The sequence below is a fragment of the Topomyia yanbarensis genome, chromosome 3, assembly GCF_030247195.1.
Source record: "Topomyia yanbarensis strain Yona2022 chromosome 3, ASM3024719v1, whole genome shotgun sequence".
NCBI lineage: Eukaryota > Metazoa > Arthropoda > Insecta > Diptera > Culicidae > Topomyia > Topomyia yanbarensis.
The window spans coordinates 121,766,277-121,783,300 of NC_080672.1; the positions used below are offsets into that span (position 1 = coordinate 121,766,277).

Here is a 17,024-nt window from a genome sequence, read left to right on the forward strand (position 1 = left end):
CCCTGGAAAGGTCAAAATATACTAATTACGGTTTATAGAAATTTCCGAAAACTGACGGAAAAATTTAATTGATTTATGAAAATGTAATGTAATTACGGGCGGTTTCAACATTATTACCTCAGTGATCTGAATTCGAATCTATTAAAGCAATTCTTTGAGTTTTATAATTTCAAGGAAACTAATAATTAATTTACAAGAATTTCCAAACCTAGTAGAACTTCGATGGATCACGTGTACTTCAATTTTGATTGGGTTAATTCGTAAGTAGAGGCCGATTGTAACATTTGAGATTATGAAAATTTTGCTGGACAATGATCAATGAGGAGAATAAAGTTAACATTAAGTACTGGAAAAGATATTCGAAACAAGCAATGTTTCAACTTGTTTCGAGAAGCGTGGATTTCACGGAACGGGAATTTAGATAACAAGGCAGTTGTAATAGAGCTCTAAAAAATGTTTTTATCGATTTTGTAACCAGTTCTCACGACAAACCACTTGGAGTACCGCAAGGTAGTCTCTTAGGTCCTATTTTATTCGCTACGTATATAAATGATATGAGGCAAGACTTACGATTTCGTGACATAAATTTGATTGCTGACGACACTGTTCTGTTCATTAAAGCTCAGGACATAAATGAAACCGTGGCATATCTGAACACAAACTTACATTCTCTCGGTCGTTGAATAAAATTTTAACAATTAAAGCTAAATGGTGCTGAACATAAATACATGATTATTTCCTCCGCTAGTATTAGACATAGCGTTAATGTTGAAATTAATGGTGCGACTGTTGATCACGTTAGTGAATTGAATTACATAGGAATAATGAATGAGATTACATTTAAGTCTCTCATCGACAACGACATGCAAAAGATATCCAAAAAGTATTGTTTGAAAAATGACCAAAAAATTAGTAGTAAAGTTTTATTTTATTTATTTTTTGTGTAGGTTTTATGAAACAACACAACTACGCCGTGGATCTTTCATACTTTTACAACAAGCAAAAAATGAAAAAAAACAGCAAATACAAATCTGCCGAATCGTGCTGACGCAATTTGCTACTGCGTGTGGAGAGCCTTTTCCTTGGCGGCGAAACATTAGATGCGTTATCTGTCGCAACTTGGGGCTCATACGGTCTGCCTTCCCTCGCGTTATCGTTCATATCCATATACTCATTGGTACTGATTTCGTGCCATTGGCGGCCAAACGTTCTTATTTGTTTCTTGTTCTTACGGATCGCTGTTATAAAGTCGTCATCATAGTCATTTGTTTCTTTACTGATGATGCTGGTTTGGAAGCGCTTGTCGTAGTCGCTGTTCCTGCGCTATTGGTTGATTGGACGGCTATTTGTGGTTTATGTATATGTGTCGGTGGCTGCTGGTTAGAGTCGTCTGTGGTAGATGAGTTTTAACTAATTGCTTCAGCGTATGGTTTTCCTTGTCCTTCCGGCAGTCGCGCTAGCGCACTGAGTGCACGCTGCTCTGAAAATCTAGCGAAATCGTCTTAGGGCACTAGCACTAACTGACATATAGGGGTCTGCCGAGGATATGTGATCATCGTCGATTGCTTATAGGTTCGCCATCCCTCGCTGATTTTCATTTGATGATTAAATAAAAATTTGTGATTTTTTCCTTTTTTTATTGCGACTATGTTAGCACATTTTCTGCCTAAGCTCGACCCTCATTATCAGAAGGCAAAGATTAAGCCCGTACGATATTAAGCCTGTTCTAATGACCCTGCCACTTCTAGTTTTCCGATCTGTTTACTTCACATCCTTGCTCTCACTTGAGTACTATGGCTCTAAGTTTCATAACTTTCCCTACCCAGTAATCTCTAGCTAATTGAATGTCGTTAAAACGTAAAAAAAAATAAAAATTTGTGAGGAAAACTAACGACTGTTGATGGCATTCATTTTAGGAATTATGTTCGGCTTCCAGCCTTTCAAATATATAACAAATGGAATATTTACTTTTTATCCGACGTTTCGTCGGCATGTATTGCGCCTTTTTCAAGGACTTCAACTAGTTACCGTGTTATCGTCAAGGTGCAATACATGCCGTCGAATGAAAAGTAAATATTCCGTTTGTGAAATATTTAAAAGGCTGAAAGCCGAACATAAACCCTAAAACAAGAATTAAATAAAAAGGTGTAGGTTTAGTCACTCGCATTTTCACTAAACGAACACCTTTGAGAATATCGGTGAAAAAGGTTCTCAAAGTGTCATTCGTAACAGATTTTACCATATTCCTTGTTTGGACGTAAATCTTTGTCTTTTTTTCCTTTTTCAAGGATTTTTATGAACGTGTCCACTGGAAAACAGACAGAGAAAGAATGACCGGAACGGTGAGAATGAAGAAACGGTGAAAACTCACCTTTTATTGGAAACACTGAGAAAAGATATGTCCTCAAGCAGGAATCGAACCTGCGATCTCCTAGTCTCTTGTTGGGTACGTTAACCACTCCGCCATCAAGAAACTGTGATGATGCCATCACATGTTCCCAACAGTTTCGTGATCAGCGCCGCAGCCTCCAATACCTCCTAATTGACCCATCGACCCCCAATGTCTCCTATAATCAGATCGTCACCTCTCCCAAACAGGGCAAACAGTGATAATAAATATCTCAAGCCTTGGGCGCAATCCACTGGACCTAAAAATAGATAGCGAGAGAGATTTGGCCCGATCGATGAGAGGAAGAGGTGACGATCTCCTGAGTGCGCCTGGTTCTTACTACACTCCTTCAGCTTGGGATCCTTTCTCACCCTTTGACTCCTTTGCTTTGACGACTAGAGCGTCTATCTTATAGTTCTGGTGCAGTCAATGGTTCTCGTTCTTCTTTTTTTTCTTTTCGTGCTTTTCTTTCTGTTTTTTCCTCTTCTCTTTAACTGTTTCTACAGTTTAACATCCACTTTATATTTGTCGGTTGTTTCGTTGTCCTTCACCGACCTTCATGGTCTTCTTAGGTTTCTATCCTCTCCTGTTTTCACGGTACGGGAATACCAGTCACCTTTCGGCGTCTCATAGGCTTCTGCTTTCGCTACTTCCGTGATCTTCAGTGCTTTTTCAGCGTTTTCAGCTCTCTCCACTAGCGCCATCTGTTCGCATTCGGTGTCAGCTACCGCGTATCACTAGATCCCTGATCTGTCATTCACGTTGCCCTTGCTTTTCATGAACTCGTAGTGCACTTCGATTTTTTGACTCATCTTCATCGCGTGAGGCAACTCAGATTGCTGGTTTTCTTGTGTTATGCTTGATTTTGGCGTGAGCAGCTGAAACTCTTGCTTTCCTTGGCGTCCCATTGGTTTTTTGCCGCTCTTGGCTGCTCTTGCTGCTCTAGATGCTGCGGCTGCATTTTCTGTTGCACTTGGTCGTTTTACTGGGTCGGCGACGTCACTAGCTCACCCGTAGTAGGTTATTTCGTAGTAGGTAGTGATCCCATGGTTACCTTTATAAGCAGTGAGGTCACATGCGAGGGTTGATGCGGCCCTATATTGGTTACCGCGTTCAGAGCCGGATTGGCGTTAGTCAGGAACGTTCAATTGAGCCTTCTTCCACCGGCTCAGGTGCCGGGTTTCGAACGTTCTTGGAGACCTACCAAAGTTTAAACTGTACGGGGGACAGTCAGTACCATTAGCCCACTCGGGATTTCGGGGAAATGTCAACACCTCTGATTAGGGTAGTGGAATGGCGTGGCTGTCGATCCGTAGTTCAATTTATACGAAATTTTTATTCACACCCGTGTTCTGCCGCCAGTATGCCATAATTAGGATCTTGCTGGTATCTCGTAATGTGCTAATTGGCACTCCGAATAGGGTGCTTTTAGTTCTGAGATATTTGGTCTTTGATAGTGGCTGAAGCGGCACAGATTCGCTTCGTCGGAGTTGTTAACGGAGTTATGGCTTTTTGTAGAGGTTTAGCAGAGCCCAACGCTGCCCAAACCCCACCATATCAACACATAGTAAAATGGGTGCAACATTAGTTTGATTTTTACAAAGATAATTTTAAATGAAAGATACAGTAATCCCATTGACAGCTATTGAATTTCATTCGGTTCGGACTTTTGGTTCCAGAATTACAGGTTGGTTAGAACCACACTGGAATTTCTCATATAAACCGTTACAATCGTAACACCTAAAAGGTTAAAAACCAGGTCATTAAATTAGTTCGTTTCGCAGATCTATATCACTAATTGCCACTCCAACATTCTTTGAATATATTATCCACTATCGACGATTCCCGAAGTCCCAAATTCCGGGCATATTCCACAATTAAAGTGACATCGGTTCTTCGGTGATGACTGAACAGATTTTCTTAAACCAAATCTCAAATGGAAGGCATAATATGCAGTTGAGTATTACATGACCCTTCCTTACTCTAACACCTCCCTTCAACATCACCACCTTTGACGTTTTTGGCTGTTCGGCCATCTATGGAAGTTGTCCTTTAATGTCAGCTTCTTTCTCCGAACAGCCTAGATAAGCCTTGTAGTGTCGGTAGTGGTTGTTTCAACCGGCTAAGAATTACACTACGGACTACCTGTTCCAGTGGTAAAAATCCACCAAACAGGGAACCCCAATTCCATAGTGGCATGCGACCCGTGCTATGGGTAAAATTGTTGAGGGGGTTTAAAACATTCTCAATGGCGAACGGAGCCTGGGAAGAGTTGGGCGAACTCCCCAGTATGCTGCATTACGCAGCGGAATGTTCTCTCTACACACCGAAGTTTTTTCGCCGATGATCCACTTAATTTTCCGAATTTTTGTTGGCTGGGGGTTTGCTGAGACTCTCGGCTGATGGTAGTTCGGTGAAGTTTTGTTGAGTTTCGATTATCAAATTTCGATGTGTACAGATGAACCTGCCCGGAGGCCGTGTGGTATCCGGCCAAGAGTTGAGCCACTGGGGTCCTGCTCCCATATCGTAGGAGGTGACTGAAACTAGGTGACCCTAAGTCAAGGTGTAGTTTCGTGCCGAGGACTTGAATGACTGGAGGGTCAAAAATATGCCAGTCGCGCACGGAGCATTTTGGGTTTTGTCCTTACTGTGTTATGCGAATCTCTGACACAGTGGACCATTATTTTCTTCGCAAATCGAATGATCGTGTCCCATTTAAACCTGATATGGCTCGCTATATGCGTTAACATCCCAACTTGCGTGGTGTCCTCAAGTTGTGCAATTTATGTTGGAAATGAAATGTACAGTTCTCTAATCAACAATGGTTAGAATAGCACAAATCAATCTCCAGCATAAACGTACAGCAACTATGAATTTATCTCGACTCATGCAGGAAGGTAAAGTTTCCATAGCATTGGTTCAAGTACCGTATTTCCACAAAGGAAACTTCTATTTTGGAAAGTTACTTAACACTGCCTTCATTGCTTACAACAAGACAGGCATGACTAACCCACGTGAAATGCCTCGTGCTTGCTTTCTGGCAAATAAGACTATTCACGCGTGTCTCATATCGGAGCTCAAAACTCGCGATATCTGTGTTGTCACAGTTACATTGACTGTCGGAAACGCAGACAAAAAAAAAATATATATATATATATATATATATATATATATATATATATATATATATATATATATATATATATATATATATATATATATATATATATATATATATATATATATATATATATATATATATATATATATATATATATATATATATATATATATATATATATATATATACTGTTCAGCATATCTACCGCATAACGAGTCATCTCCTTCTGATGATTTCAAAAGCGTTGTATCATATTGTATCAGAAATGGGCTTCCGCTCATTATCGGCAGTGATGCGAATGCTCATCACATCATTTGGGGCAGCTGAGACATCAATCTGAGAGGCTCTGAACTGATGGAGTACATAAGTAGTGCAAATCTCCATATTCTGAATGTGAGAAACCGACCAACTTTTGCGAGATCTGGGAGGGAGAAGGCGTTAGACATAACATATTGCTCTGATAGAATTTTGCATGAGCTGGGAAATTGGCAGGATCCAAATGAAACTGAACCGTCTCTATCCGATCATAAATATATATTTTTCGATCATTTTGATGTCATCTTCAATGTGGTGACAGATCGTAATCCTAAATCTACAAACTGGGACCTATTTTTAGATGACGTCGTGGATACGACAAACTCATTCATATTAGCATCCTATCTTGCTACCGGGTATATCCCGAAAGCATGGCAAGAAATAACTGTTAGATTTATTCCCAAAGGAGGGCGCTCAAGCTATGAAGAAGCCAAGAGTTTTAGGCCTATCAGCTTAAGTTCTTTTCTTCTGAAAGCTTTGGAACGGATAATCGATCATCACATCAGGAACGTTAGTTTAGTTGAATAACCACTGCACAAAATGCAACATGCGTATCAGTGTGGGAAATCCACGATCACTCTGCTTCACGATGTTGTTTACAACATTGAGAAAGCATTCTCTAGCAATCTAGCTTGGGCGTATTCCTAGATATTGAGAGTGCTTTTGACAATGTGTCCTTCCAGTCTATTCTGGAAGCGACGCGCGGTCATGGGATACCTGCATGTATCTCGGGTTGGATAAACGCAATGCTTAGTAACCGCATACTTTGCTCGTCACTGCGACAGGCTGAGATACGGAAGTTGAGTATTTGCGGGTGTCCTCAGGGCGGCGTTCTGTCACCTTTGTTATGGAACTTGGTAGCTGACGGCTTGTTCAAGAAACTCAATGAGCGTGGATTTCCAACCTACGGGTTTGCTGATGATTACCAAATACTAATTACTGGATTTTGCATCGGAATAATCTTTGACTTAATGCAACAGGCATTAAGAGCTGTCGAACAGTGGTGTCGACAAGTTAAACTATCAGGTAACCCAAGCTAAACTTCAATGGTTCTTTTCACGAAGAAGCGAATAACAACCGGGGTTCGTCCCTTGCAGTTCTTTGATACTGAGCTACTGTGTGCAGATCAAGTCAAATACGTTGGGTCATATTGGATTGCAAACTGAATTGGTCTGCTCACATTGGGTTCAGAGTCAAGAAAGCGTGCATGGCCTTCGGGCAGTGCAGACGAACTTTTGGAAAGACCTGGGGTCTCAAACCTAAATACATCTATTGGATTTACACGACAATTGTACGTCCAATACTGTCATACGGATGCCTTGGGTGGTGGCAGAGGGGAGAGGTGGTGACAGTCCAGTCAAAGCTAAACCATCTGCAAAGATTGGCGCTCATGGCGTTGACTGGTGCTTTCACCACGACTCCGACTGCTGCTCTTGAGGCACTTCTAAATATCAAACCATTACACGTACACCTCAAACAAGAAGCACTATCATGTGCATACAGACTGCAGGTTACTGGGATTTGGAACAGTAATCATGTTGATCTTGCTACCAGTCATACACGATTGTGGTCACAAATGGTTACATGGGGTGAAGATATTCTTGCTCCCAGCGATATTACACTCACATGTAATTTTCCTTACAGGACATTCCATGTGAAGATTCCCTCTCGAGAGGAGTGGTTGTCTGGCTTTATGGAAAGACAACAACAAACGCAAGTGGTCTGTTACACTGACGGTTCTCTGATGGAGAGACGTGCTGGTGCTGGTGTCTATTGTCGTGAAATGAGATTGGAACAATTTCACTCACTAGGTAGATACTGTACTGTATTCTAAGAAATCTTTGCGATTATGTGCGGGGTACAATCGGCCCTTCAACTGAGTTTGTCTGGCAGAGTTATAAACTTCTGCTCCGATAGTCAGACTGCAATCAAGGCCCTTAGCGCAGACAAATCCCGGTGATCGGTAGTGATCGCGTGCCGAACCTAAATCGAAGAACTAAGCATTGTCAACACTATCTACCTTATCTGGGTGCCCGGACATTCTGGTCTACTGGAAATGAATGGACTGACGAATTGGCCAGGGCAGGTTCAGCGATTGACTTCGTTAGTCCTGAGCCCGCTCTGCCAATTTCGACAAGTTGGATAAGGGAAAAAATACGGTCCTGGGCTTTGTCCGAGTACCGCGATTATTGGAGAAATCTACAAACGTGTCGCCAAACAAAGGCGTTTCTAGAACAACCGTGCCCAGTGATTTCGAAAAATCTCCTACATTTTTCGAAGCTCCATTGCGGCGCGCTAACCAGGGCTTTAACCGGCCACTGCAAACTCAATTATCACATGGCAACTATTCAGCGCGCTGAGTCTTTTTCATGTGATCTTTGTAAATCCGACTACGGATCCTCATATCATCTGATATGCAACTGTCCAGCGGTAGCGCCATTGCGAGTTCGAGTCTTTGGCCGTCCTTATATAGACGAAACCATGTTTGGACGACTGAAGCTCAGAGACATACTAAAGTTTCTTATCCAAAGTGGTAAAGAGCTTTAGGCTTATTCGCAGGCAAGTTGAACTACTTGTGAGTTTAACTTGCCTGTTGTTTATTTTTGTTTTTGTGCTGTTATTTTTCCCACCCTTCCAATTCTACTTCCCCACACCTCCTTATCCTTTCCTTCCGCTCAGGAAATGATGAAAACACACGGCAAGGCACAAATCCCCGACGGGGAACGTGCCATTTAAGCCAATATATTCTGATTCCTGATACCCTTACACCTCCCTTTATCATCACCACCTTTGACAACCCGCATACCGAAATAAGCTGAAGGATTTCTGACGCATCCTTCACTCTCACTCTTCTAACCCTCCTCTTCCTCTACCTTTCCAAAACCTTTCCCCCACTATTTCAAAATATGATCACATAAAGATAACATTGAACTCAGGCTGATTAAGCTAATTTACCCTTTCATGTCCATCTTTTTTCTATCGTATATAACGCATCAAAACAATTTTTTCATAAAACTATTGGAGTCAAGGAACACGAATAACTTGCTTTGATCAAGATAGGTTCTTTTCTTGCAGTGCCAGAAGCTGCTCCATTTTTACCTTCGCATGCTCAATAACATCTCCTAGAACTCCTAGTCCAATCGATTGACGAATGTAGACGAAAGCAACCGAAATTGATAGGTTTTATCAGTTTTCACTTATATTTCAAGACAACGAAGATATATCAAAATTTCATTGTAAACATTAATTTCAACTGCTCCCTGCAGCACTGCTCCATAGAAATCCAATCACAATAATTGCAATTACTGCAGTTTTAAGAAAAACACTGGCGTTTGGTTTCTTGAACCAAAAGACAAGAGTTCGTCTTCGCTTTCTCGTCAGCAAACCAGAGCTATATTTGCTTCCCGGGACATGTGGCTGTAGGCTTTCACATATGTCGAGTGAACTGTTTGGAATTTTTTGTGTCTAACTAGTGCTAATTTGGGTACTAGTTTAGATACATCGTCTAACTAGACAGACCCAGATGGTGCTAGTTACCGACGAGATGAATTCGAAACACAAAAAAAGCAAAACTTAATTTATATTAGGTCTTGTGCCCTTAACGCGCAAAACGGTTTAGTCTAATTTTATTGCATGTATTTTATTGTTTTCCTGCCGAAAAATTTAAATAAAATATTAAGTTTCTAATTAACCTTTAATTTGATAACAAAATCATGAAAATCGAACAATCCGTACTCATGCAATCCGGAACGCCAACTGAATATAATTTTCGTGTTAATATCTCCCAAATGAACAAATATATTTTAAGGAAAAATAAATCTATGCTAAAGTTTTTAAAATGGAACAAAAGTTTAAGCCTTTAACATGGGACCTTTTTGTTTGAACCACTCGCATAGATTCAGTAAGATTTTAACCGTTTATATGATAATCCCCTTTAATTCATTTATTCTTTAAATTTTTAGGCACGCCTTGAAGCTAAATTCTAACAGTTATGTCCCGACATAACGTGTTTTCTGAAAGCTTGTAAGTCAGAAAAAATATTTTAAAAAAAACTTTTCGTTGATGGTTTGACCGGAGGGGTGGAATTATAACGTGATATACTTTTCCAGGAGGGTTTATTAATTTGTGAAAAATTGAGAACATGTAGGGAAGGGCCCAATTTTTCAAAAAAAAAAATTAAATTTTGCTTAGTAAATGGGTGCCGTCTAAGCCAAAATCAGACAATTTCACAGAATTGCGAAGTCCATGGCATTGTTGATCTATGAAATTAATTTACATGGTTAGAAAACAAATTGCAAATTCATTAGCGACCATCGATCATTCCCTAAATGGAATTGCTGCAGGTGGTAATACGTCCAGGGATACTTTCTGTTGATTAAGAGGTAGCAAAACGCGCACACTCCTTATAAATCGACCGCCGCGAACTACTGTCACTATTCGACGTCCTCTGAAAATAAATCTATTTCAACCCAGGCCGGCGATGATGCTGAAAGCCTGCCAAATTTGTCCCGTGCCACATCATCAATCAACCATCGCGACGCCACGATGCCAATCGGATGTTGCTAACATCTTAATTCATTTGATGAAACAAAGAAAGACCTTGGCCACACGCCACCCAGCGGAGCGGGTACAGAGGAAAAAGCTCTATGTTATTAATCGACCGAGCCTTACCTAAGAAGACGGGGTATACGGGGCGAATTGGGAACATGATCATTAAAATAAAGAATCTATAAAAACAATCGTCGGTAGAAAGGGAAAGAAGAAGGTGATGTCTACGATTATAATAAAACTTTGTGTCCATTGTAGTCATCAATGTTTTGTCACGTTCGAACACAGAGTTTTTCCTATGTTTGAATCGTCGATCGATGATTGATGTCCGTTCGCTGAGTGGTTGCTGCCGGCTGGAGGCGGTTTTTCTACACAGCCTCAGCTTGATTCGAATCTAACTGAACATTAATGGCTCGAATGCAAAACACGTCACCATCATCGTCGTCCGTCGCCGGCCGGAGAGTACATCCCCTGGGGCTTGTATAGGCGGAGGGTGGCTGCAGAACCGACATGGCACTGACTGGGGCGTATATGGAGCAAGGCCAATGCTGACCTCCTTTCTCTCGCACCCTCGCTCGCTGTGCTGGTATGGCTAGCGACTAGTCACAGACAAGAACTCGATAGAATCTCGAGAGGACATTTCAACTCCAACATTAGGCGGCCACCAGTCAAAGGCACCTCGAAGCCAAAGTGGTTCAAATCCAAACGACATCAACTACCCAAACGGACATTAGTCGCAGCAGCAACAGCAGCACCAGCAGCCGTTGTAGCGGTAGGTAGGCAGCCCAGTGCTCACCAGTGACATTGTTCCGACACAATGGCAAATGGGCTCCCGCCGTGTTGCCCCGCTTCCGCCAATCTGGGCGACTGGACCGGAGGGTTTTTTATGTGGTTGAAACTTGAAGTTTTAAGTTTTATGTCCACCTCACGATTGCCGTGTTCGATTTCGTAACGATTTGTCATTAAAATTGACGTTTCTCATTATGCACCACACACATCCCGCACATAGTCCGCCATTCTTGGCAATCGAAAACCCATTCAGAACGAACTTTGTGCTGCTCAGATTTTCCTTTCTCTATTCTAGAAGACTGATTTGAATTTTACGCTAAGTGCACCGGAGGGAGAGTATAGCCATAGTACTGCAACATTGTATGCTTAGAGCAACTTTAACAACGTGAATGAGTAACTGAACTTTCAATTGAAATACATCAAATATTTCCCTTATGACTTCTAATTTGTACATAAATATAATATATTTTTGAATTTTAAACTTTCCTATATTTCAATTATTATACAATGCGTATGGTGAACTCATATTCAGCTTTTGTGAACATTAAAAACTAATTCCATGAAACCGTATCATAAGATAACGTATACTGACCTCAACCTTGAATTGTGAAAAGTGAAAGTTAAAAGATTGACAACCACATTGGCGGAAATAGCAGTTACTCCGAGACTAAATCAACACATCGTCCTGAATTCGATCCCAAAATCTAATTCCAAGAATCAAAACTGTAATTCGATGTCACTTCCACTTCATTCTTTCTCACTGTGGATTTTATATCTAATAAAAACTCTGTATCTGCTTGTTTCAGAATGGACTCGGCAATGACCCTCTGTCTGCGAAGGAGGTAAGCAAAAAAAAATCTAAAATTTCTGTTCGTGTTAAACCCAGTCGGCTACACGTGAATAGTGATTTTACGAATTGTGGCTAAAAATTGTGTAGGTTTAAATTTAGGTTCAAATTATCATTTTTTAGAAAATATGTACACAAATGTAAGATCTATTTCGTCAAATGTTGAAAATTAAACGTTGCTACCCTTAGCTCCCTTACTCCAAATTTAATCCCTTGTTTGTAGAAATGTCAAAGAAATTGATACCTTCCAACTACCACAATGTGTTGTATAATAAACGAACAAATTAAAAAATAGTTTTAAAGTTCAAAAGCAAAAATGCATGACAACATCTAGTAGACTTGGGGCAAATCGGTAGTTGAGGTGGTTGACGGAATCCTTGTTTCTTCGCTGCTATCAAACATATGACGTTGTGTCACCCTGTCTATTACAAGTAACGTGAAATACATTCTCCAATGTGTTTACGTTGCATTACATTTTGTTTTGTTGGAGTTGTGAGCGATATTTTGTTTTCGAGGGTTATAAGTAAATTTTCTTTATTTTAAATACTTATGAAGAGTTTATCTACCTACCTGCTGTGTAGCTGAAATATACTAAAACACCAATCAAAATAACATTACTACAAACAAATTACAGCAATAAAATGGGTATACAACACGGGAATAATGTTAGTACTTAGCTGAAAACAAACGGGTAATCTTTATCGTTTTCGTTCAACATCCGCAATCTAACCAAACGGAAAACGATACAGGCCACATTCTAAGCCCGCTTCCAAAATCAAAGTTACGTTTGGAATCGGAAGAAGTTACTAAATTTTACAACATCTATACATTATGACAACAGATGGGTGGTTTATGCCAGAGACTTAACTGAAGTCGGTATTGCATCATCTGTTCATGGATTTCAAGGCAGCGTACAATTAAGTTAATCGAAACGAACTGCGGCACGTAAAGCTTGAACTTGACTTTCTGACCACTAAGCAGACTTAAATATGGTCGGTGTTAAGTCAGACCGGCCTAAGTCGCAAAACATCAAAAAATGAGATAATGATAGCACTGGACAAAGAAAAACGTCAGCTACAATCGATTGTTGCCAGATTTGAAATATGTAACAATAAACAAAAACTTCCAATCATAATGTAAAGGATGCTGCGATTCAAACTTTAAACTCGTTTTTCTCGAAATCAATATTTTGTCACTTAGTCCGGTCTGACTTAACACCGACCATATTGTTTGATGAATGATAATCAAACGTCAGAATAGTCGGAGAGACATCCCATTCGATTGTTTCATCGGATGGATCGAAACGAGTGCGCGACGTTAGGCATAAGTACGTTTGGCATACATACGTTAGGTTAGGGTACGTTAAGCATAATGGACGTTAGACATAATAGACGAACATACGTTAGGCATAATGGACGATTGGCATGATGTACGTAAGGCATAATGGACGATAGGCATAATTCACAGAAACATAAAAGTTCTCACAAGGCTTTCATTATTGTAAAGATTTTAACGTTACGCTCGTTTTTTTTCTGATTAGAAAAAATCTTCGCTTTGCTATGCCGTGCCTTTGAATAACTTTACCGAGAAACTACAAAATGAAAAATAAAATAGAATGATTTTTTTTACTTCTTCCGTGGATGAGCTGGATGCTTTCTTCATTTAAGAGAACAGTGATGGTTCAAGCATTTTTCAAGACAATTAGATGTATTCTCAATACAATTGCATCCAAATATTTAAACATAGAGCATAATAATGAAAACCAATTAAGTTTTGGAACCTATGGAAACTTGCAGCGTGACGGACAGTATCAGCATTCTGCTACAGTCTTCCTCGTATCAGATAGTTTCCGTAGTTCTATCTTTGATGGCCTCAATAATATAATTATTTAACTGAATAATATGGGAGATATGAATATGGGTCATTCCACGCGAAGTGATCAAAAAAAGATGCAAACTTGATATCGACCTTCACGGATTTGAACCAAATTTGGAGGAATTGTTCATCTAGGGCTAATATATAAAAACCCAAATTTTTGTGACAATTGAACCACCCCTCGGGTCATGGGAGCACCCCCCGTTTTGGCAAATTGACAAAACCCTTGATTTTCTTTTGATCATATCTCCGGTTCTATCAAACCGCAGGATGGCTTTAGAAGAAAACTGTTCAAGGAATCTAGAAAAAATATTATTTTTGGCGGCAGTGCCGCCAATTATGCGATTTTTCAAGTTAAAGATTCAAAGTTTATTTTTCTCTCGATACATATTGTTTCCGCACATCAACGTCTGTAAGCTGTCGGAACACTTGGATATGGAAAACTTGTTCAGTTCGCGGGGCAGTCAATACTCGTGGTCATCTTAATTAGACTTGGTTGGTTTATTCTGTTCATAGAATTGATTATAAAAACTTGTGCAGTTCTGTAGAGAATTCACTTATCTTATTGGTTCACGAATTGAAAGTAATTATACAACTGTTTCCGAGTATTACTGTATAATTGACTGTGCAGTATTTCACAGATTAATAAGTTGAGAACGAACTATCGATAATCACTGAATTTTGTGTTAGTAGTGTGAGCTATATATATAGGCAGCTACAACTTTTAGTTGAACGCAACTGTTCTGTTCAGGAAGTGAGAATCTTCTAGAAATCCTACTGTAGTGTGGATAACGAAACGCAACAAACTGTTCCGTAACGCCTAGCTATTTGATTCGTCTTGTGATTTCGAATTAACCTATGCTACAGTGAACTTTCGCTACCTCGATGAAATGCAATCCTGAAACTGGCCTAAACATACCGCCCGCCTTGAAAGACGGGTCTTTCAAAAATATAAGATTTAATATTCACTCGTACTAATCATGACTGCTAAATAATTCACTTTCGATTTCTGAACTCCCTTTAGCCCTGCTTGTGGACCGCTCTATGCTAACTGCTGCTTATCATTGTTCGTTGGCTGTGTGCTGATGATGGCGCTGTTATCATCTGACCATTTGATAAATAAGAATTTTCCGTCGAATTAGAACTATAACTTCCGGTGTTGCGTATTGTTGCGATCTATATGTATTCGAATGTCTGATGGAGTTGCTTCTACTGCGTTACATGGTAATTGGCGATGAACCCTAGGCCTCCAGGGCGAGACATGTTGGTTGTAGTTACTTGTCGTTGATTGTTTACGTTGACCTCCTCCACCCCTCATCACGGTTGTTCCATTATCAATGCAGCTAGCTGGTAGACTATGACGATTGCTTGAAGTGTCGGGAAGCATCGGTACATTGCTGGTTAGTCCGACCTGTTGACAGCAGCGTCATCAACCGTCTGAATCTGTTCCTGTACAGGAAAACGGATAAGTTTCTGATGCGTTAATTGTGGAAAGAATACTTAACTTGGAGTTAAGCTGGGGTGGCAATTCTGATCGAGTTAACCAAAACCGTGCCACCCCCGCTTGCGTTGCTGCTGGAACCTCGAAGCCACTTCTGATGTGTGGCTGCATCTGCTGAGGAATGTTCTGCTAATTTCAACCGACTCTCGACGTAATCCGTGGTATGCTCTATGACGCCTTCGCGTTCCTACGTGAAGGATTGTCTCCCATGCTTGGGCAGACACTCTTAATCTCTCCTGCGAGCATCCAAGAGAGATTCATTTGCTTGTGCAAGTTCGAATGCAGCACCATCCGCCATGTACGATAGTGCTGTTTCACCTCAAGGTAAATGGATTCAGATGGACTCCAACGTGATGGAGTTATGCTAAGACCATATCAGAAATGATAGGACTATTACGGCGAGCAGTGCTTTGATGCAGTTTAGGATGACCGATATCAATCGGGATGGATTGAGCTGCTAATACTTGTATACCTTGGTTCAATGGCCGGTGGCCACCAAACAGAAGGGATGGAGGGGTGGAGTGGTGTTGTTGCTGCCGCTGAGCTGGTTCTATCTCTGTAAGATGCCGCTCCGCAAACTACTCGACAAACGGAGAGCGTAATAATTTGTGCACTATTATCGGTTCAAATTTCTTCTTGCAGGGACGATTGTTGATTGAGTAGATATGAAGCTGGAAGCTTGGTGAGATGAACGGTACATACTCCGAAATGTTCAGCTTGGCTATCACGTCGATTGGATGAGTGGAGTTGACTGCTTTGATATTATTCATCGGCTTATGCCACCGACTGGTTCTGTCTGGACGAAAAAACGATGCTCTGCCTCTTCTCGATTGGTGTTATTGATTCTGATACTGTGTTTGCTGTGATTGCTTTCGATTGATACATGTTGCTGTTGTGATGTGTTTGTTGTACTACGATGTTTACAAGAAGGTCCCAATGGACTAGGACAATGGACAGTGAAACCTTCCGAAACGACTCCGGCGGGCTGAGACCCCCGGACTGAACTCCAACGATCCTCTTCGTTGGAAATATCACCAAAACGATTTGATGATCCGTTGTGCACGATGGTGGTATTGGGGGTGCATTTTCTAGTTTACTGGATCTCAATCCAGCTCCGATGCGTTGTATGTGCACCGAACTGCAGTGGCTCTGTAAGCCGTGAACGTTCAACGTTGAACGTTGGTTGAATTCTACACAATTCAACCCGGTAAATGCACCCGAGATGGGCGAGGACTTATACCACCACGCGGTAGTATTTTCGTTGTGAATATAATGAAACTGGGTGATAAAAATATCTCATTTTGAAATTTGAATGACGGCAGAGCAATTTTCCTGAACACCAAAACGGATGATAGCTTCCTTATTTGAACGTGCATCAGATCGGAGAGTATTTACCACAGGGCTCAGGTATGGTGGATGAAGAAATTGGACAAATAATTCATACTTGTATTTAACGACAAAAAGAGAAACTCAAAAAATGCTCCGTGCCAAATAATCAAAGAAATTCATAGTGAAAATGTATACTGAACTGTACTGTAGATTTATGCATTACGCCTGCATTGCTGTGTGTAGCAAAGTATGGTGCCTACCATTGCAGCGCATACATCGGGATCCCTGACGACAGGTTATGGTGCGATGA

At 40.6% G+C, this 17,024-nt stretch overlaps 1 protein-coding gene across 1 annotated transcript in view; it reads left to right on the forward strand.

The window, feature by feature from the left end:
• The window catches only part of LOC131687449 (Krueppel-like factor 12), a 517,717-nt gene that overhangs the window by 128,589 nt on the left and 372,104 nt on the right, over nucleotides 1-17,024 (forward strand). The window contains exon 3 of the mRNA XM_058971535.1: nucleotides 11,969-12,004. Coding sequence (XP_058827518.1) covers nucleotides 11,969-12,004 — 36 coding nt within the window. The remainder of the gene's footprint in view (nucleotides 1-11,968; nucleotides 12,005-17,024) is intronic.